General features: G+C 44.0%; 1 protein-coding gene across 1 annotated transcript in view; it reads right to left on the bottom strand.

Moving 5' to 3' along the window:
• The window catches only part of KGD4 (alpha-ketoglutarate dehydrogenase subunit 4), a 162,599-nt gene that overhangs the window by 105,821 nt on the left and 34,308 nt on the right, over positions 1-22,470 (bottom strand). Inside the window, exon 2 of the mRNA XM_069627396.1 lies at positions 6,195-6,258. Coding sequence (XP_069483497.1) covers positions 6,195-6,258 — 64 coding nt within the window. The remainder of the gene's footprint in view (positions 1-6,194; positions 6,259-22,470) is intronic.

Genomic DNA, 22,470 nt, shown 5'->3' with positions numbered 1-22,470 from the left:
CCATGAGCGGTAACTATGTATTACATCCCCAAAAAATACCCATAGAGATTTAAGCTGAGCAATAAATTATATCAGAGTGGCTCTGAAAGATAGACATATTTTCTGTCCCCTGGGTAGGACAGACACCACTGCTGAAAGTGGTGGAAGGAGGATCTGAAAATATACAAGGCAGAGTTATGAAAATCAACGTGAGGCAAGTGCCACACAGGTTTCTTACAAATTAAAGGATTTCTTTTTCAAATGTTTTCAATATGAAAGTCAAGTTTGATATCAGAGTGTAAAGATTAGATAAGGTGATGTTTGAAAGAAAACAAAAAGTAACACATGTTGCAAGATTGAAGAGTGATGAAGGAGACCTTCACTGGCATCAGTTCTGGATGCATTGCAATGGTTTTGTAGAAGTTAGCGGGCACAGCTCTTCAAGGGATACTGCTGGGATGCAGCAGTCTATGGTAGAGAGTACATTTTGTAAGGAGAAGGTTTGGAATGTGATTAGAAGGAGTGTTTGGTGTTGAAGGGGACATCTCACTGGCAGGGTACGAAGAGTGCTAGTTCTTCCCCTATACAGGTGTTCATTGATTTGTAGGATCTTTTTGCTGAAATGCGCAGCAATGTGGTCACAAAGCTGTTGTCGGAATTGGAGATGTGTTGCAGCGTGTCAGGTCTTTAAATTCAAACATGAGCTTGAACATCTTCTATTGGCCGTTTTGTACCGATTCCAAATAAAGGGAGTAATGCTTTTTCTTGGCTTGGATGATTTCTAGCATTTAGAAACTTAACTGTTGATGGTAGGCAAACTTGACTGATTGCAAGTTTTTGTTCCCTCCAGTTTCCGATTTTCTTTCTTTGTGCAGTTTATTTTGTGAGTGAACCATTTAATCAGTTTCTTCTTCTGAGTTTTCAACGCAATGGCATCCAGGGCACGGTTAACACACTTACAAAAGTTAAGGAGATACAGATCCTGTGTATTTGTTGGTGGGACCAGTTGTGGCGTGCTGGAGAAAGGAGTCGGATCAAAGAGTGTCATGGCATAAATGCTTTTTTATTAAACAATAAGCAAACAGTCCTAACTATCCCTATTCTTAACTATCCCTATACACCACTAAGGAAAACTTGGATGCTTGTCATCAGTGCAATTGTCCAAATGAAAGCATCCTGTCCTCTGTCAAACACGACCTAACTCTAGCCCTACCACTATGTACACAAACAACAAAGAACACCAGAAGAATGACTCACTTTTCCTGGTTCATTGGTATCTACCTTGGTGATTGCGTTTAAAGAGTCTTAACTAAGAGTTCATGTTCAACAGGGATATAGAAAGCCAGCAGGATTACTCCCTCCCACTGGACCAATGGTTAAATGTCTTGATAATATATTTGGCAACTGTTGCCCTAGTTTCTGAATCAACTTCTTATTAAACCTTGCACTTTGTTACAGGCTTCTGTTCTGGCTTTTGAGTTAAACTGTAATATAACCAGGAGAATGTCTCCCAGCTTCTGGCTTGCTTGGATGTCTCGTAAAAGTTCTTATTAAGCCTTGAGCTTCTATCCAGGCTTCTCTCCGGCTTACTTTAAATGTTCCACAACCTTCTAGTTTCTGGGGTGCAATGACACTTTGACAAACTTTGTTACAGGTACCGAGATGCAGGAGATCACTCCCAAGGTTTACTCTTCACTTTGGTTGACTTTGCCACAGTTGATGAGACAAGGGAGATTACTGCGGAGGCTTTATCTTCACAACAGTTACTGAGACGAGGGGGAGCCCTCCCGATGCTTGGAACAGCTTTACAACAATTACTGAGATGAGGGAGATCACAACTGATGCACTTCTCATCGACGAGGTCACTCCTGGCATTTCTCCTCCAACCGCTGTGATGAGGGAGATTACTCCCAATGCTTTGATTAGCTTTGCAAGAATTACCGGCACAAGGGAGATCACTCCTGATGAATGTGTTACTCTCTACCAAGCCCCTACACGGTCTACTGTGCTCCAGTTAGCTCTTTCTTCCATGGACCATGTTGCTGGTTCTTCCTGGGACGCTGGGACTGCTTTTCTGCGTTCGTCAACGCCCTTTCTTGGCTTCTCCCTACCTCGCCTCCGGTTCACTGGTATCAATGTTGTTAAGGGACCAACCAGTCCAACTCACTGAGGTCATGCCACCATCAACCAGATTATCACTCCTCTATTGGTCAGGCCCCCTTCTAGCTCCTGAGGCTTCCTCTGACCTTCCAGCCACATCATCTTGACCAAGGACTTGCTTCTCCATCTGGCGTCTTGGTTGCTGGGTTTGAACTTCCTGGGCAGGTGTGTCTTCATGCTGGCTTCTCTCTGGATTCCTTGGTTCCCTTTCAGGCAGTCTTGGGTTTGTGTTTATGGTCAGTAGCTGGGTCCTCCCCAGCGCAATGTCAAAGTCCCTTGTCTGTATCGATTATGCACTCTTCAGGTCTCCTTGGGCCACTTTTTATCTGTACTTTGGAAGTCACATGAAAGAGTAGTTTAAACAATGAATTGGGTCTTATAGAAGAAAGGGTGGAGTGTCACAATGACATACAGTGATACTGTCAGAGGCTTTTCTTACAGGACTAAAAAGGTACGAGAGTTAGGGAGTTCCACCGTGGAACTTGAGTCAGCATCCCCATGAGGGAAGTTCCTCCCTGTGAGGTCCTCACGCTCTCTACCTCCCAAACCCCTAAGGGGGAAAATCAGGTATCGGCCTCACCTCCCTAGCCTCACAGGGAAGGGCTCCCCTATTCCCCAAGGGGAGAAGTCATGTAATCCCATGGTTCACCACAGTGTAATGAACTGTTTGTTGGCCTTAAGTGGTGATTCGCATTTATTACAGGGTCTGGTCAAGGTCGTGAGTCCAATGGGTCCACAAACGGTTGTGCCTCTGAAGATTTTGAAAGAATGGATAGGTGGTCTCCCATGGTCGTGGTCTGGAGAGCAGACCCCGATTAGGTTTTATTTACAGAAAATACCATATAGCAAGTGGCAAGCAATGTGGGGGACTCCCTTAACTATTTTTATGCGATGCAATCAGTTAGGTGAGCTGCAAGGATCTCATGATGGGTTGGTCTTCTTTCTTTAGCCAGTGGGTGCCATCTCAGAGTATGGTCAGCCTTGTTGGGTGGTTGTGGCAAGTTGTCTTGTGACAAAAAGGTGTAGTATGCAAGGTGTAGTTCTTGCGGTTCCATGTCATTCTATCGAAAGTAATTACTTTGTGGCTTTTTCATAGCATTTTTTATTTGGGGTGTGGAGGGGGTCCACGACCACCATGCTCCACACTTCTGCCTCATTACTACCCCTACCTAAAACCCTCCCCAACCCCTTTTTTACTCCTTAACCCTTAATTACCCATATTTTTTAATGACATTGCAAGGGGTTTACTTCATAGTGAAGTACCACTAAGTAATTACTGTTGATGAAGGAACGGGACACCACCAAGCTACTAATCTATACAACAGCAAGAACGGAGTTGGTAGAAGCTAAATTGTTTGGGTTACGATTGTGTCTCAGTTTATTGAGATCTACTATTTACCTCTGAAGTAGTTCCTGCCCTTGTAGCACAACTGCATTCTTTAAGTTTGATCAAATGGATTAACCATTTAGTCAACTTGTCCCTCCCACAAGGAATATCCCCAAGGGCTAAAAAAACCACCCTTATTGCCATCAACCTACTGCAGGGCTTCCTTGGATCACCAAGATCCTAGAAAAGGTGGTGACTCAACAATTAGCTGCCTTTATTGAGAACAACCAGCTCCTATGCCCCTGCAATCTGGGTTACATCCGGGACATGAGAAGGAAACTGACCAGGTCTCAGTATGGGGTTACCCATTACTTAACTCGGATCAGTGCCATTTGTCACTGTTGGTTATGTTAGACTTATCATCTACCGTTGATACTGTGGACCACCCTATCCTTTCATCCCGACTTTCAACTTTATCAGGTATTTCAAGATCCACATTGTACTGATTTCAAAGCTTCCTCTCCAACAGGTAGAAGTTGCTAATATCGGCCCATTTACTTCAGCCTCTTTTTTTATCACAAGCAGGGTTCTATTCGACATCAATGGTTTTCCCCCTGTTGTCCATCATTCATATTTTTCATATTCATTTTCATTTCTATGCAGATTATCTGGAACTGTTTAAAGTCTCTGTTCCCGAGGAGAATTTCTCCCATCTTTAGTCCTGTCCTGGAGGATAAACTTTGGTTGAGTAATAATAAACTTCAACTAATTTCATTGGAGACAGACCATGCCCTTGGAACTTCATTAAAGAACCAGTGAGACGCCCTGTAACGCTTATTATGTTTGACCAGCCTACCAATTTTGCAATGAAGATTGAGAACCTAGGAGTCATCTGAGAACCTGAAATTAACTAACCAAGTGAATGATGTTGTCAGATCCTCCTTTTACAGTGTACTCAAGCAGTGGCGTACTATTCCTTGCCTTATGCATTTTACTCATGCAATGGTAGTGGACACCATAGTAAACTCCTGACTTGATTATGCCACTGCCCTGTATACCCGACTGCCGAGTTATCTGTTGAGCTGCTTATAAACTACTCAAAATATGGGAGTAGGGCTCATTTGTAAAGTACCCATGACCTCTATCCAGTTTCTTTTGCCAAATGTTCTTTGCATTGGCTACCCATTTCCCAATGGATAACCTTAACATTTTGAGCATGGTCTTTAAATGTATCCATGGACTGCCACCTAAGTATCTCTGACTGGAAGAAAAAAAGAAAATCAAACCATATCTTACAGCAGACACCCTCTGGTGTACCAATTACTGTTCATTACATATTCTTCCATCACGTGGTTATACCAGGTGAAACGGACGGTTTTGGGCCTGTGCCTTTGGAATAACCTCTGCAACAGCTTTGTTCTCTGAACTCCCAGATGACTTTCTGGAAAAACCTGGAAAACATCCTTTTAAAATAATTGTTTTTTCTTTGTCTTACTTTGTGTATTAGCATACCCCAAAATATTTTATGTCTCCCTTTTATCTATGCCCAGATGCAGGCAATGTCTGTTCGGTAACTTCTTTTATAAGACATATACATAATCATATATAGTTCTCGCAGTCGTGAATTTATCGTAAAGGTTAGACACTTTACACAGGAGAATAGAAGCTTGTTCTTGTGAATTCTGAACCGTGTGAAGGAGAGTCAGAAGTGCAAGCGCTACTGGCTCTATCCCCATAATATGTTGCCTTAAAGGGACAGGTGCTTCTAAGGCGGCAATACGAGAACCTGCCTCTAATGTGTGGCATGGTTGGGAAGTGTGGGCAGGATCCCTTAGAAACCCCAAGGGCCAGAATCACATGGCTTCTGGTAGACTCTGGCGCCTGTAGCGACCACACCAGTAAGATCAGGCATGCAACTTAAACATAGTGCAAAACAATAATCAACACAGTAACCATAAGCCTCAGGCCCTTCATACAAGCCAACATCATGACCAACAACATGCACGCAATATTAATCAGCACATCAACATACACAACTGGACCGTATGCAAACCCACACCATGAACAACAATACTATAGGCTTAGAGTAACCTTCTTGCAACACAATGGCCATATACACAACAGTCACTGCACACAATCCCACCACAGGAGCATACCATGACCAACAATACACTCAGAATAACATGGTCAAAGTAAAAAGAGTGAAATAAAATTCAGCACAATAGCCATATACAAAAATAGATAAAAAGGTAGTGTAAGAAAAACAACATTTTACAGGAGTAGATGACTACCTGTAAAAAATTGGTCTATGGGTGTTGAGAATTTAAAATACAAACACTCCGTCCAAAAGAAGTATTCCCCTAACAAAAAGTCCACACTATGAAAGTTAAATGTTTAACTTACTACTCCTATACCTCCACCAGTCTCACTTTAAATATTATGAAATCCGATGTAGGTCAAAATCCATGCTGAACGCATGGATTTAAAGTAGCGCACAATGCGAGTTAAGGTTTATTTATAGTGCAATTGGACTTTGTATTAAGGAAATACGAAATACTTAATTTGTTCAGAGTCTTGTATTAATTATCTTAGTTGAAGTTATTTAGATAAAATAAAATACACATTGGCATGAAAGGTGTTCTCACGCTACAATTTAGTTGCCAAAGGCATGGCTACAGAGGATTATGATGTGCCATCAGTGCTATAATTTTTTTTAAAAAGGACACACCATCAGGTCTCGGACTGCCTTTTCTGTCTGGGAACTTCATTAGAGGAGCGTGTGGCTTGACAACCTAAAATAAAAGAGATGGAGATAATAAGAATTAAAATATTAACGATCAGGAAATGTGCAAACAAAGAATGTATGGGCATGAGGAGGTCTGTTTGAATACCTTATCTAAACAGTCAACAGTCATAAGAGAAATATACAAGCAACAAAAAGAAATTAAAGGTTTTCAATGCCAGTTCCGTGCGGAAACCATTCCAAGCTGAATACTGAATTTCAATAAGAGACCAAACAGGCACAACCTGTGTCTTCTTAACCTTCTGGAGCAGTAAAGACACTGTCCACCTTCCTAAACACCTTTAATATTCCTTGGGTTTCATTTTGCAGCCACTTCACAATGCTCATCAATATTGAGATGCCTTGCTACGATAACCTTCTCTCCCCAACTTACACTCCATCTTGTCCTGCATACCATGAATTCTCCACACCAAATCCATGAGTTTACATTTGGCTGTCATTTTTCCTAAATACATTACTTTAGGCTGTGCATTTAGTGCTAGACCACCGATTACGAGCAGGGGGAGCAGCAGACTACCAGTTGTAATATCTCTCCCAGGCAATCCCAGTTTACCAAGACAGCGCATTGCACTTGATGTTTAAACAAACGCTTGCACTTTTTTTTTAAATAAAAACGTGTCACTCACTGAATGCATGTGCATCATAGACTGGTCTCCATGAAGAACAGTGGCTCTGCACTATTCACGTTTCCAATGGAGCTCCTACTTTACTCAAGCTCATCCCCGAGCAAGGAAATTCAAATACAGCTAAGCGGATCTCAACAGGTCTTGCATGGGGACAGTATCCTCTGGTGATGTTCCAACCGGACTGCATTGAGCATCCGTGCTTTGCATGGACTTCATCACCTTGTGTGGTGGACTATGTGGTTTTATAGTTCGGGAAACCCCTAAACGAGGCAAGAGCGTTAATGAAGGAAGTGCGCCCCAGATCCATCTAGACAGGCACATTCATGGCCACTCGAGGTATGGATCCTTGCATCACAGTATTAGTCCTGAAAGGTCAAAAGGGAGAAGAAAGAGAACAAACAACACATGGCAATTCTGCCAGGATAAACTTCTATAATCTCACAGGTCCACTGGCATTTAAAAAAAATTGAGTTGAGCAGCTTGTGCTAGCTAACTAGCCAGCAGAGGTGTGCATGCTTGGCAACTCGAACAGCGCCATGTTGGCAGAACGGCACAGGGGCATTGCTTCTGAAAATGTATTTCAATTTAGGAAAGCTTACATCTTCAAGAACTGATACGGAGACCGATGGCCTCCTGTTTGGGGGTCAATTGATCAAGGAAGTGCACAAGTCTGTTAACACATATAGGGCTCTCCCCAAAGCTCAAGCTCCTATAGAAGGGTTTTCCACACATGCCTATCTGAAGGGCTGGATATGGGAGGGGCCACTTGTCTGACCGATTCCAAGGTGGAGCACACGGGCACCAAAGTAGTAGATGGCCTTTCCAGTACAGTGGTCTGTGCCGCAGTTGAGCGGTAAGCTCGCTATACTGTTTGAGCCCTAGGTATCCTCCATTCGTTATAAGCTTTTCAAGGCCACCAGCACCCAACCACATGCAACATCAACCAGTTGGTGAGCTACTCCTTTATGTTTACCTCCAGTTACCTGGTGAATGGAGAGAGCACTGCTTGAAGAGGACAGAGCGAGAAGACTTATTGGTGGGAAAGACAGAGGAAATCCAGGTAAAAAGGTAGGAAATGGAATGGATGGTGGGGGATACAATTGAGGACACTGGTCAAGCAGGGAGAGAGATGTGGACTGGCAAGAGTACAATGGTTTGTGGATGGGATGGTAGAGGGACAAGAAGTTTGATCAAGTCGCAATTTTAAAAGAAAATTAATTGTCGCTATGCTTAGAGACACATAGTGAGCACTCAGAATCATTGTCACATTGAATCCGGGGTTAGAGTTTTGAGGGTTAAGAAGTGCTTGTGAACATTTTCTTTCCTTAGCTCTGTACATTGTGTCATAAGATGCTCCAAATGTTTCTTCCTCTGTTGTATTATCGCACAATCTAAACACTGATGTTTTGTTGCTTTGGTGATTTCTACAGTTAAAGTTCTCGTCGGCTGTAAATTGAAATGCAACCTCATAATCTGCGATCTGTATTCTGCGTTGGGGAATTTTTGTAGATATTTTGGTATCTGATTGAATCGTTTCGGAGAGAAGATTCCATGATTGTATATGTTGCATTTCTTGCATAAGTTTTCAGTTTCCAACCAATCATTGAGCCAGATTTTTAGCTTGGCCCCTCAATATCAAAGTTTGTTTATCTATGCTTGCTTTCGGTACATGCGTTAATCCACATGTTTAAACTTGCTGTTATGGCAATCTTCAAGAGCTAGTGCCAGGCAAGATACAATGGTGTTTTTGTATTCTTCTTTCATTAGGGACCGTCTATAAAGGGCTAATTAATTCCATTCTACGATTGCCTTTAGAGAGATAGGCCCTAGTTCTTATCTTATGATGGGGATTGGAAAGCTTTTAGGTAATAGTAGCCTTCTAAAATAGACCCACTTTGGCTGATTCACTTTGAATTTAGATTGTGCTCCGTGAGTTAAGGCAGGGATGACTTTGTTTGTAGAAAGTGAGAACTGGCTGGCAAGAGAATCTTCCATACTTGCAATGAACCAGTGAAGCCTAGGATCGTAATGTTGTCATTTTCAGTTTAATTTCTAGTTTGTACGGAACATCTGTTTAGCGGTTTACGTTCACTCTCAAACATTCGTATTCCTGTACTATTGGTAGGGGTGTATTGTCGAGGCTCCATTTGAAACTTGCATTTTTTTATTTTATTTATGGTTTCAATTTTTAGTATGTTGGATTTGAGGATGTTCATCTTCAGTTCATTCTGTGACGCATACTTCTCAAGCACACTGAGTAATCTTTGGAGGCCAATAGGAGTTGGATCCAGTAGAATGAGGTCATCAGCATACAGGCGGCAGGGTATCTCTTGTTTAGTCAGTTTCGGTGAAAAATTCCTAACGGTGATATCGCTTATGTAGAAGTTGAATAATCTATATGCAAGTGTGCAACCTTGTTTTAGTCGGCAGAATGTTTTGATGGGCTTAGAAAGAAGTCCCTCGTTATTTAATTTGATGCGGATGGTCACTGTAGAATTGTTGTAGTAAGTTTAGTATCTAAGGGGGGCATTTTGCGGTTTCGATTTTCCTCCATAATATAGATCTTGAAACTGAGTCAAAGGCTTGCCTGAAGTCAATAATGAAAAAACAATCACTATCTCGCATTTATGGCTTTTTTTTTTAGTGTGGAAATGATCAATAGCCTTGGGGCAGTACCTATTCTGCTGATGAATCCTGCTTGGTGTGGGTTCAGCAAGTTATTTTCCTTCATACTGCCCGTCAGATCTCTTAACAATAGCCTTGCGTATATTTTGCCAGTGGTATTTAGTAGAGCTAAAGGGCGATAGTTTGATGGCTTCCATCAGTCTCCTATTTTGTATATCGGGATGAGTATGGACTGTCTCCAGGATGTTGGTATGGCGCCTGTTCCATCTATATTTTTATATATTGCCAGCAATATTATTTGGGACCATAAATCAGGATGTGCTTTGATGGTGGCATTTCAGATTCCATCTATCTCGGGAGGATAGCTCAGCGTCAACGTGTTCGCCTTAGAAACAAGACGATGCAGAGTACCAAAGGTTCGATCCCCGGATCCACGCTTAGAAACCTCTGGGTATTAAGCGGGTTTTTATCAAACCTATCAAATCATCCGGCCCCACTGCTCTCAATGTGCTTAATTTTTTGATTTGAGGAAGTATGTCTACTATGTCTACTATATCGATGGAAAGTTCATCATGATGGTTTTTGCACAGAGAATTGGGGGTGGTGAGTGCTGTATTGTCATGTAGTCAAGTGCGCTGTCTATTCAGGTTCACTTATGGTATTCAGTAGGCGAGATGATGTTCTGGTTTTAGCCCCATTTTTAAGTAGGCTGCATATATGTGTGCTCTTGATTTTGTCGTTAGGTATTGGAGCATTTCTTCATTTTCTCTTTGGGTGTTTGTGTTGAATTAAAACGTTTTTGTATTTAGTGCGTATAGAGACCTTTTTTTTAATATTCCATGATCGAATTAACTTTTATGTTCTTTAAGTCTCGTCTTAGCTGGCTTTTTCTATTTTGATAATAGGATCATAAGTGTGCGCTGTTATGAATGTCGGACGAATGGTATGTTTCAGTGAAGATAGATAAGTTATCTGTGAATAGGTCATGTGACATCTTGTATCCCTCTCTTGGGGCAGGTGTTTGTTATTCTGCACAGGAATGTTTCGAGTCTGTGTCGACCATTTGATTCTATTTCTGACCTCGTTAAGTTGTATGGTCGGTTTATAATATCCTCTGTGGTCTTGAGGAGGAGGCATGCATGTCATTTCCAGGATGTTGTGGTCGCGTTCCTCAGTTTCAATGATAGTGAAGTTTTTGACAAGGTTTATATTATTGTTTGATATGTACACATAATCGTGAATGGCACATGATTCATTTCTTTTCCATGTCGCACATGGAGGGATGTCACCTTCTATATTTCCATTGAGCCTAATTAAGTTCCTGTTGGTCATGAAATGTGGTCATCTTTTTGGCTTCGGGAGCAATCGCCTTATCAGCTTGCGATATGCATCTTGTGTTCAGATCGCCCGCTATGATTGTCGTTTGGATTGTGGATCCCTCTGTAATCATGTCTAGACAACTTTTTATGTGGTGGAAAAAGTCCTCTTCAGTTAGCATGCCCGGGTTTCAGTAGATGTTCATTATTGCTGTGCATGGGGCTAAGGGGTGTTTGCAGTCTTTAATTCTAATTTTATCATCTGGATGCATGGGTGGGGCGACAGCCATGGAATTAGTGTTCCTAGTGCGTTTAGTTTCAGAGCCACCAGGAAGCCAGCCACGGGTCTTCCTTTAGTTTGTTTTATTGCCGGAATCCAGCAGACTTGGTAATTAGGCCATGTCGGTCGCATGCATATCCAGGTTTCCTGAAGTATTATCAAATCATATGTGCCTAGAAGGTGAGTTTTGATAGGTTTCATGAGGTGGGTGAAGCCCCTAGTATTCTATATCGCTATTCTCCAGTTTTTGCAGTTACCATTGATTGGGCATCAATCATTCTGATGTTTTGCCTTTGTTTTTATAGCTTGTTGCAGCCATGACCATTTGGATTCGCTTTGTCTTTTGGTTTAATCTTCAAAATAGACATAGAATCTTTGCATTTGATGAGTAGATATTTGAGTTTTTCGTTGAGATCCTCAAGTGGGGGTTTACGTGCGTGTTTTTGTGCGTCATTTTCACTGTTTTTATAACAGAGAGGTCGAAGCCATTCTTGGAGAGCTTTTCCTTCCAGATCAGTTGCTTCACGATGAAATTGACATTGCCGCCAAATTCATTCTTTTAATTTTCATCATGTATAGGGCTTCAATGTCTTCTGATCTTATTTGTTCGAGGTTGGGGTTGGTTCCGGATAGGGCTAATAAAGTGGCATGATTCGGGTATGGGTCTCCCCTTTCTCTTTCAGACATGGTTACAATTATGTTGTCTGATGCTTTCAAGATGTGATCTCCAAGTTATGAGGCTTCACAGGATACCTTCTGCTCGCATTTTTGTTATGATCGCTTTTAGGTAGAAGGTTATTTTCCTCTGTTGAAAATTATTTATGAAGGGCGGATCATCTCTGTTCAAGAGTTTGAAAGTGTGTATCTTCATTGTCATGATCCCTTGAAAGCGCTGTCAATATGTCCAAGGATATATCCTGCATGGATACATCTTTGACATTTTCTTCAGGAAGTGATGTTATAGAATATGTCAAAAAGTTCATAATTTCATTTTCCATTTCCTCCTGTGTTTGACATATTTTGGAATTACATCTTTGTTTGTTGCCTGCTTATTTATCGCATGTGTTTCTTCTCCGTGATTTTTTAAGGGCTGGCGAGATTTGTTGTGTGCATTAGTTGGTTTTTGTGTTGGTGGAGTGGTCAATCCGTTTATGAATTTTTCAGCTGTAATATTGGTGTTTTTTTGTAGCCGTTAGGTTTTTGGTTCTCTTTTGTTTAGTATTTTTCTCTGGATTTGCTTTTTTTCATTTGGGATTCCTCTTGCTTTTTGAATTTAAGAAGACTTTGAAAACAGAGTCCTGGAGCGTGGATGGTTGGTTCGTGGTTATTTCCGCATCAGGTAATATAGATTCTCTGTTATGGTCCGTTTCCTCTTTTTCGCTCTGGTGTGGAGATGAGGTAATAGCCGCTTTCGGTTGAATCATGGGTTCCAGTGGATCATTACCTTTTGGTTCTTATGTTAAGTTTGCATAGTTGTCAATTTCGCATTTGATAGTATTTGGTGAGTTCCGCGTTATATATTTCAGGCACTTTTTCTCTAGCAAACTGTTGACAGATTTCCTGTAATCTTAGATTTTGTTGGTTTAATTCTGCAAATATTTGATCATATTGAGTGGGAATTTTATTTTTTTTGAAAATTCGATTTTTATTAAAGTTTTGTGATTATAACAAACAATCCGATGATGCAACCAGCAGGATGAGTAAACCTGGACAATCACAACTTTTTATCACCCCCCCCCCCTACCTCCCACTCCCCCCTCCTCCCACTCTCTCCCCTCTCCCTTTCCCACACCATGGATCAGTAAATAGTGATAACAGCAGGGTCCAACACATTATATCGCAAAGACACATCGCAGGTATAAGGTAGGGGTCGCTCAAGAAGCAAGGGCCATGACCTAGCATCGACATCTCCCGCATCAGCTTATCCCTTCATATTAGGGGGGGGTGAATTACCCAGACAGCAATGTTCGAGTCCAAAGAGTCCGTCCAAAATGTTTCTTGCGCCTTATACTGTTCTCCCATATTTATCAAAGGGAAGCCATAGGCCCTCAATATTGGACCTAGATTTGTCAATCAGATGGGTTAAAAATTCCATGTCATAGATTGCCTGTATTTTAGAGACCCACTCTCCCTCCCCCGGGTGTTGGGGTAATTTCCATTTTTGGGCCCAACAGCACCTAGCCGCAACAAGCATCACGTGTAGCATGTGGTCGTGTTTTACCTTTGGACCCCCCTCCACCTCAATGCTGAACAACATTAGCCAGGGGGACAGGGTCCTTTCCATTCCATCTACCTCCTTAATCCAGGACAGGACCTCGTTCCAATAGGTTTGTACCACATGACACTTCCACCACATGTGTATATAGTTCGCTTTTTCAGTATGACATTTCCAGCAGTGTGGGTCATAGCCCCTTCTCATCCCGGCTATCCTCTGCAGGGGTAGTTTCACCTGTGGATCAGTTTGAGGGCCTGATGGCGGTATTGGGGCGCAGCTGTGGAGCGATTGGCCCATCTACATATCTTGGTCCATCTCCTTTCGGTTATGGGTGTGCCTAGGTCTTTTTCCCCATTGTACTTGGGAGGATGGGGGGGTCCCATGGGGTGGAGAACAGCAAAAAGCTGTAGAGCCGTGATATCACCCCTTTGGTCCCCTTGTGTGTGATAAGAAAGTTCACAAAGTCTGTTAAGTCTCGCCTAAGAGTATCCCCCCCCATCTGCTCTCAGTAAGGGCCCCCTTGAGTTGCAAGTATCTAAAAGGGCAAAGATTGGGGAGGCCCAAGGCGTCCTTCAAATTTCCCAGCGACATAAACTCCCCTTCTGTCCAGAGTTGTCCGGCTCTACAGAGACCTGCCTCGTACCATTGTTGGAAGGCCAGTGCTTCGTTGATCCCTTCCCAGAGTGGAGAAGCCCAAATGCAGCTCAGTGGTGAGGGCCATGTCGTGAGCCACCTGAGGTAGCCCTCCTCCCTCCATATAGACCATAACACTCCCAGTACTGGATGGTTCAAAACTCTTCTCAGGATACTTGCCCTAGGAACCCACAACCACTCGTCTCGAAAAGCAAGTTGTCCAGGCCCACCCACTGCTTCTTCGGGCCCATCACCAAGTGGTCCACCAGGATTCGCAACTGTGATGCCTTATAGTATGTGTCCAAGTCCGGTAGGTTAACTCCACCCTCATCCTTGGGCCTTATTAAGGTGTCATAGGCAATTCTATGGTATTTTCCCACCCAGAGGTAGCGGAGAAGAGCCCGCTTGACCTACAGGAGGAAGGGCTTTGGTATCTGGGTTGGCAGCATTTGAAACAAATATAGGAATTTAGGGAGGATCACCATCTTTATGGAATTAAGGCGTGCCAAACATGAGAGGCCGGGTTTTGTCCAACGCTCAAGGTCTCGTTTGATCGCTGACCAGAGGGGGGTGGGAGGGTAGTTTGCTTTAAAGAGGTCTGCCAGGTCTGATGGTATCTGGATCCCCAGTTGACAGAACCCCTCGGGTTGTTTACAGAATGGGAGGTCTTCAATGTATCGCTTCTCTACGTCTTTAATTTGGCCTGTTGGGAATGCGACTGATTTGTCTAGGTTTATTTTATAGCCTGCAAGGGCCCCGTATTGCACTAGGCTATGTAGCACCTCAGGAACTGATGGGATGGGTTAGAGAGATATAATAAGACATCATCGGCGAAGAGGGTTATTTTATGGTCGGCATCCCCCATTTTAATGCCCTGGATCTTGTTGTTTCCTCTGATAGCTATGGCCCAGGGTTACATCACTAAAGCGTATATGGGGGGGGGGGAATAGTGGCCACCCCTGTCTTGTACCCCTTCCCAATGGAAGGGCGTCAGATTCGCTCCTGTTGACTACCACTTTTGCTGAGGGGTGAGAGTAGAGAGCCGACATCCAGCCACGCCATTTAGGTCCCATTCCCCAGGGATGATAGAACCCCCTCCATGAAGGCCCAGCTTACCCTGTCGAACGCCTTTTCCGCATCTAGGGACAGGAGAAGAGCACCCTCCTTTCTAACTCCTTTTGAGCTCAATATATGCAGGGTTTTGCGCATACTAATGGCCCCCTGTCTGTTCAACACAAAACCAACCTGGTCGGGGTGGATCAATCTGGGAAGGCATTTTTCTAGGCGTGTCGCCAAGATCCTGGCAAAGATATTCGTGTCCGTGTTCAGGAGCGAGATAGGTCTATATGAACCACCGGATCTTTACTGGGCTTTGGAGTTACTGTGATCATGGCCTGCAGGAATGTCGGTGGGATGGTTTCCGAGGTTCTAATTTGGGTAAAGAGTTTGGCCAGCGGTTCTATCAGCACCGATTGCTATTGTTTGTAAAAATCGGCTGTGTAACCGTCCCCTCCAGCGGTCTGGCCTACTTTCAGTTTTTTAATGGCCCCCTCCACCTCTTCCCCAGTCATTTCTCTTTCCAGAGCTTCCCTCTCCAAATCCGTAAGTTTAGGTAGGGGGTGGTCCTCAAGATATCACTGAATATCATTAGTGATTCATCCTCTTGTGTGGCATAAAGCTCCTTGTAGAAGCTTGCAAAGGATTTGGCTATGTGCTTGGTTGTGGTCTGGATTTTACCCACCCCATCTCTGACCCTCTCTATCCACCTACTAGCTCTACTTCCTCTCAACCTATGGGCCAAGAGTGTTCACACCTTATCTCCCTTTTCATAATATCGCTGTTTTGTGCATCTCATTTTCTTAACCACCTCACCAATTAGGATTGTGTGCAGGGCCTGTCGTTTGTCTCTCATTTCGCCCAGGAGTTTTTCACGGTCTACGTTGCAGTCAGTGAGCTGTGCCCTCATAGCCCGTAGTTCCTCACGAAGTTAAGATTCTATTACAGCTCTCTCCCTTTTTTGACTTGAACCTTTTGCAATAAGGAGACCACTGAACGTGGCCTTTGCTGCCTCCCAGACTATGGCCATTGGGACCTCCCCTGTGTCATTTGTTACAAAAAAGGCTTCCATTTCTTTCCGTTTGAATTCCATAAACACCTGGTCCCTCATGAGGGTGTCATTACAGCACCACCTGTATGACTTTGGGGGGTCTTGCAGTCGCCATTCGTTACTAGAAGTTCATGGTCCGACCAGGTCACCGATTCAACCATAGGGCTACCAACCTCTCCCCCCCCCCTTCCTCCGATATCAATAGTAGGTCAATTCTGGTATAGGTTTGATGAGGGGGGGAGGGGCTGGGGGGGTAAAGAACGTGTAACCCCCTGGAGTTTGCCAGCATTTTCATACGTCTACCCAGTAGTATTCTCGTAGTAGGTCCCTCATAGCTAGGTTATCCCTTGTGGGTGCTTTCGGCCCCACCCCTCTGGCGGATCACCAATACAGTCGGGGGTCTGGAATGAGATTGAAATCTCCACCAAGAATCTTAGCGCCTTCCGCCCATTCATCCATGACGGAGGACTTTACGAATAAATTTAGTTTGGCCAACGTTGGGCACATACAAAGTATGCCAATTTGATTTAGCAGATTTGTATTAAGGTCTGTTTTTACGTTGATATGTTCATATAGATTTGAAAGTAAAAATACTCCATTATTCATCGCAGCCAGAGATATCTCTTAAGCAGGTATGGGTAGGTGCTTTAGGCCAAATGAGGGCCTGGGAGTTGGCCTAACAAAAGACATAGCCGATGATACCGTAGAGTTGAGATCTGGGTTAGGAGAAGCATGGTGCATTACGGGGGAGACATGTTAAAGTCTCTGTTGTCAATAGGTGCAAATGTGTTTCCAGAATTGTGCTTGTTTGCGTTTGATGCCGTTTTTCCTTGTAAAATTGATCACCATTTTTATTGACTGGGTCAATGGTTTCACAAGGGTTTGTCTCATCAGCTTCTCTGGCTGGTAATTCAGATTGGGGGATGCAAAGGTTACCTTTTAATGTTTCCGGTCGCTATGTCATTCGTTTTTGGGCTGGTGGCTTTGACTGAATCATTTGCAGTCAAGTTATTTTGCATGCGACATAGCAGTAAGTCCTCATCTGATATTTGGGTGGGCAGCGCGTTGCAGCGGCTTGTGGTGGCCAAATTAGGTGCAGACATGGCAGGACTGTTGTTTTTGCTGTGCTGAGCATAGCGATTGTTGTTGGTCAAGTCACTCTTTTGCTTGGTAGCGTGCCATGTCTCAAGATGCGTCTTCACACGTGGGGGGCCAGAATTTTCTAATGTCAGCAGACATAGATTTCGATCACGTGATCTTGAGTCTTTAATTGTCGTCGTTTTGGCATTCCTCGTTGTCTTTTTTTGATGAGTGTGTTCGTTCAAAGAATTAGACATATTCACGGGCATGGCAGTTTTCAAATTGTAGCTTACCATGTTTAGAAGCTTGAATGTCAAGTATTCCGGCTGCGATTAGCAAGGGACAGGAAAGGAGAAGTGAATGGGAGTGGGGGTGACGAGTGCCGTCAGCTGCTCAGCACTCGTCAGAAGCGCGTGTGCCTGTGTTTTTGTAGGTGGGCTGGGGAAAAGAGGCACAGCCTCATGCTGTAAATAAGTAAAGCAGCAGTTTAGAGTCTTTTCACAAGGTATTCTGGTTTCAAATAAAGATTCAAATTATATTGAGTCTTACCATGAGATGTTGCTGTAGGTATTCAAATGATAGCTATCAGGAGATCGAAGGCGAAATCCAATGCGCAGAGTCTCCCTGCACTAACAGCACTCGTCAGAAGCACTCCACAGAAGCTTTCAAGGCTTGCATCCTGACCAGGGGAAGACTCAAGGTAGTAATGCTTTGTGAACCTAGCTGCCTCACAAATGTTTTTGATCGGGACACCCCTTTGCAAAGCTGTAGAGGTAGCCATGCCCCTGGTGGAATGGGCCCTTAAACCTTCTGGATGATCCTTGCCCACCAACCTGTAATATTCTGAAATTGACAGAATGATCCATCTGGATACGGTCTGTTTAGTCACAGCTGGTCATCAATACGAAGTTTGGATAATCTAGAGATGCAGAAGTTTAGAGCTCTATGTGGATCCAATCTGTGTAACGTCTCCTCCTCTTTGCCAGGGTGAGAGGGTGAGGTGGAGGATAGAAAGTGGGCAATACAATGTTTTCTCCTACATGTGAAATGACTAACAAAGGCTTAGCCCTCAACCACCTCATCATTCGGGGAATAGTAAAGGGTGGCTTGGCTGATAGTGCCTGACATTCACTCACTCTACGGGCTGAAGTTAATGACACCAAGAGGATAGTTTTAAATGTTAGCAATCTTAATGGACATGAACGTAGAGGTTCAAAAGGTGCACACACAAGAAATATGAATACCAGATTAAGGTACCAACCTGGAAAGGAGTTTGGGGTGGGGAACACATTGGCGAGCCCCTTTAGAAATTGTGTCACCAGTGGGATCTTGAAATATGAAGATTCCTCTGACGAGCGCTTAAATATGATAGCTCCGCCAAATAGCCCTTAATTGTTCCAACTTGGAGCCCGAAGATTGGCTAGGTGCAGTAGGTCTGGTGTCTTTCATAGTAAAGGGTCTACATTCTTGCACTTGCACCAGCTGCAGAATTTGTTCCAACGGCAGCGGTACAAGGACTTTGTTGCTGGTCTTCTGGCTGAAAGCAAAATCTCCATTAAATCATCCGTGAGGTCCCAATCCTTACATCTCAGCCTCTCAGAAACCATGTGTGAAGGCTGAGAGTCTTGAACTCTGGATGGCAAAGCCAACTCTCCTCTCACGCGCAAAGAAACTCTCTTAGTGGGAGATATATTGGAGGGCAGAAGGACATGTCCAGAGGGTCCGGGTACGAAGTCCTTCTGGCCCATTCTGGGGCAATTAAAGCATGCGTTTCCCAAACTTTCTGAACCCCCGATCACGTGAGGAATGACAGGGACTGGAGGAAACGCATATTTATTTATTTATTCGGATTTGTAAAGCGTGCAACAGCTCGGGAGGATCGTGGCACTGGTTACATAAGGGGGTGAACAACTTAGTTACATAGGTAGCAGTACAAAGAGGTCAAAACTTAGTTACAAAGAACAGCAAAAACAAAACTGAGTTGCATTGGTCGCAAGCAGCAAAGAGTACTCATGGAGGAAACAGACAGTTCGCAGCAAAGCTAGTTGATAGATTTAATTAAAGAGAGCTGTTTTGAGCTTTTTGCGAAAAGCAAAGCGGGATGTTTCTAACCTAAGTTCAGAAGGGAGCGCATTCCATAACTTGGGGGCTAGATATGGGAAGCCTATTCCTCCAGCTTTGGCTCTGTGGATGCGTGGGATGGTAAGTTGGTTCGTGTAGTAGATTCTAGTGGGCCTAGCTGAGGTGGGTCTAGATAATGTGTCTGAGAGGTAGGATGGTGCGGTGAGATTGATGCATTTGTGTGCAGTAGTGAGAATATTGAATGTTTTGCGGTCTTTGACTGGGAGCCAGTGTGCAGCTTTTCTTGCTTGCAAGATCTCTCTTTGGTATGCTTAGGGCTGCTCTTAGTGCGTTATTTTGAGTGGTTTGGAGCCCGTTTATGTGTTTTGTGGATGAACCAGCGAGTAGAGCGTTGCAGTAGTCAAGCTTGGCTCCTATAGTAGCTCTAGCTATAGACAGACAGTTGACTTGGTTAGGAAGGGTTTGATGGGGTTGATGAGTTTGGTGCTGAGGGCGGAGGCAGAAACTATAGCGCTGACTTGCTTGTTCATGGACAGCGTGGCATCCAGATGCACCCCTAATGTCTTAGCAGATGTTAGCACTGGAATGGTACAGTTGTCGATGTTGAAATTAGTGTAGACAGTCTAGGTTGGCTAGGGTGGATTTTTGGCCAAGGATGAGGATCTCGGTCTTATCCCCATTGAGGCAGAGGCCATTGGTGGCCATCCACCCTTGTATGGTGGCGTAGATTTGTTGAAGGGTGTTGGCATCTTGGGTGTATGAAATGGTTAGGGGAAGGAGCACTTGGGTGTCGTCAGCATAGTTAGTGTATGCAATCCCAAGTGCATCCAGTCTGTCAAAGAGAGGCTTAGTGAAGAGATTGTACAGCGTGGAGGCAGTACATGATCCCTGCAGTACACCACAGTGGATGATGGTGGGCGTAGCATGAGCAATGTTGGAAAAGACTTTCATCGCTCTCCCGTCTAGGAAAGAGTTGATCCAGGTAGCAGCATGCTCGGAGAAGTGAGCATCATGGGTGAGATGTGATGTGAGAGTTGTGGTCCACAAGATCGAACGCTGCCGAAAGGTCAAGAAGGAGGAGGAGGGCAGGCTTGCCATTGTCTAGGATTGGAGTTATTTGATTTTTTAGATCTAACAGTGCGGTTTCCGTGCCGTGCCCCTTGTGGAAACCTGACTGCCTTTTGCCTAGTATGGAGTTGGTTTCTAGATAGAGTTGGATCTGGGTGTGAGCGGCTTTGTCTAGTAGTTTGAGTACAAATGGGACGGTTGTTATAGGCCTGTAATTGTTAGGTTGGGAGGGGTCCAGTGTCGGTTTTTTTAAGAGGGGGCGCACCCATGCCTCCTTAAGGTTGTTAGGGACGACGCCCGATTTAAATGAGGCATTAATGACAGCGGTAAGGAGAGGGGCCAGTGGCTCGGCACAATCCATGATAATATTGGGGGGTGGGGGCTAGATCGCCCTTACATTGTGATGGTTTGAGATGTTTAAGAATGTCAATGACTTCTGTTTCCGTGATGTCTTTAAATGTGAATTTGGGAAAATTGGTACTTTTGCTGCTGTGTGGGGACAGAGCTGGCTGGCCTTTATTCTGATTAAGAAGGGTTTGGTAATGTGATAGAATTTTGTTCTGTAGCGTTTCAATGTTATTTTTGCATAGCAGTTTGTATACTGTTGCACCATGCTTCATCCTTAATAATTTCGTCCGTAGAGATCGAAGGGTCTAGGAGTTCCTTAAAGTTAGTGAAGAGTTCTTTAGATTGGGAGTTGGCTTGGGCTATTCGGCTATTGTAGACTTCTGATTTGGCTATAAAGATGGCTTCTTTGTACTTCTTAGCACCATTTTTGAAACTTTCTTTGGCTGTGACACAGGGATTTGCCTGCCAGTTTTTTTTAAGGCCTGGCGTTTGACATTACATAGGTGTTTACACTCAAACTCCTGGTTCACGGAAGAGCTTAGAGATTTTTTTTCCTTCTTCTCTTCTAGAGGGGAGACCAAGTTGACTGCTTGGGTGATAATGTACTTGAATATATCAGCTAACACATTTGGATCTTGCGAGAAGGGAGGTGCAAGGCAGGGGATGACGAGATGGGGGCGGAGGTTGTCTGCAGTGAGCTTTTTAGTACTTCTAACTATAGTGGAAGGGGCAGGAGTGATTTTGGTGTTTGGAGCGGTGGGTAAGGTGAATTCTATACAGGTGTGGTCTGTCCAGGGAAGGGCTGTGTTGGAAGTAATATTAGAGCCACAGTTGTGGTCAACCACCCAGTGAAGGGTGCGGCCTTTGATGTGAGTGGGGGTAGTGATTTTCTGGGAAAAGCCTAGATCTATCAAGTCTTTGGCCATAGAGGTGGCGATTTATCAAGAGGGTCACTATAGCCTAGGTTGAGGTCTCCTATGAGTAAGGTTTTTGTGGATTTCTTAATATTTTCACTGAGTAGGTGCATGTGTCGTCCTTGGAAATCGGCCATAGGGCCTGGTGGTCTATAGATAATGTGCATATTTATGGTACTTTTAGGTGATGGGGATAGTTTAGCTGATAGTATGTCAGCATTACCCTCCCAATTGTGGGGTATGATCCTAAAGGCAAGTGACTCTTTGAAAATCAAGACGACCCCGCCTCCTACTTTGGTGAGTCTGTCCTGTCTGAGGATAGTGTATCCGGGAGGTAAGGCTAATGCTATATTTGGGCCAGAAGCTTCATGAAGCCAGGTTTCAGTAATAGCCAATATATCCAGATCCTGGCTTAGGTTGAGGTCGTTAACTTCAGTGGCGTGAGCAGTGAGAGCGGACATTAAGCAGGGCACATTTATAATGTGTGGCATCGTTATTTTTGTTAAATTGGGAGTGTTTTTTGGTTTTAAGCGTGGACTTCGGAGGTTTGCTGAGATGACGTTTGGTTTTAGGGTTAAGGTGTGGTCTGGTACTGCGAGTGGTGTTGTGTGCATTTGAATGGACAAGGTATCGTTTGCCATTGGTGCGAGATCCTAGTCTGAGGTTCCTCCAAGATACGTGCATTGGGCAAGAGTTGATGTGCACGGTAGGGGTGCGAGATCTAAGTCTGAGGAGTCTAGAATGGCAATTAGGCGTATGCGTGAGGGAGGAAGTGGTGTAGTGCGTGGGACTGTCAGGCTCGAGGATGTTGGTCATGGTGGTGTTGTTGAGGCTGAAGGGGTTGTCTTGGTTGAGGGGCTCAAGCAAGGCAGGGAAGAGTAATATGTTGTAAATGAGAAGTGTACAT

Source organism: Ambystoma mexicanum, chromosome 6p, assembly GCF_040938575.1.
Source record: "Ambystoma mexicanum isolate Mex_15411 chromosome 6p, UKY_AmexF1_1, whole genome shotgun sequence".
Classification (NCBI taxonomy): domain Eukaryota; kingdom Metazoa; phylum Chordata; class Amphibia; order Caudata; family Ambystomatidae; genus Ambystoma; species Ambystoma mexicanum.
The sequence above is the reverse complement of the archived record's forward strand: the minus strand, read 5'-3'. Positions and strand labels throughout refer to the sequence as shown.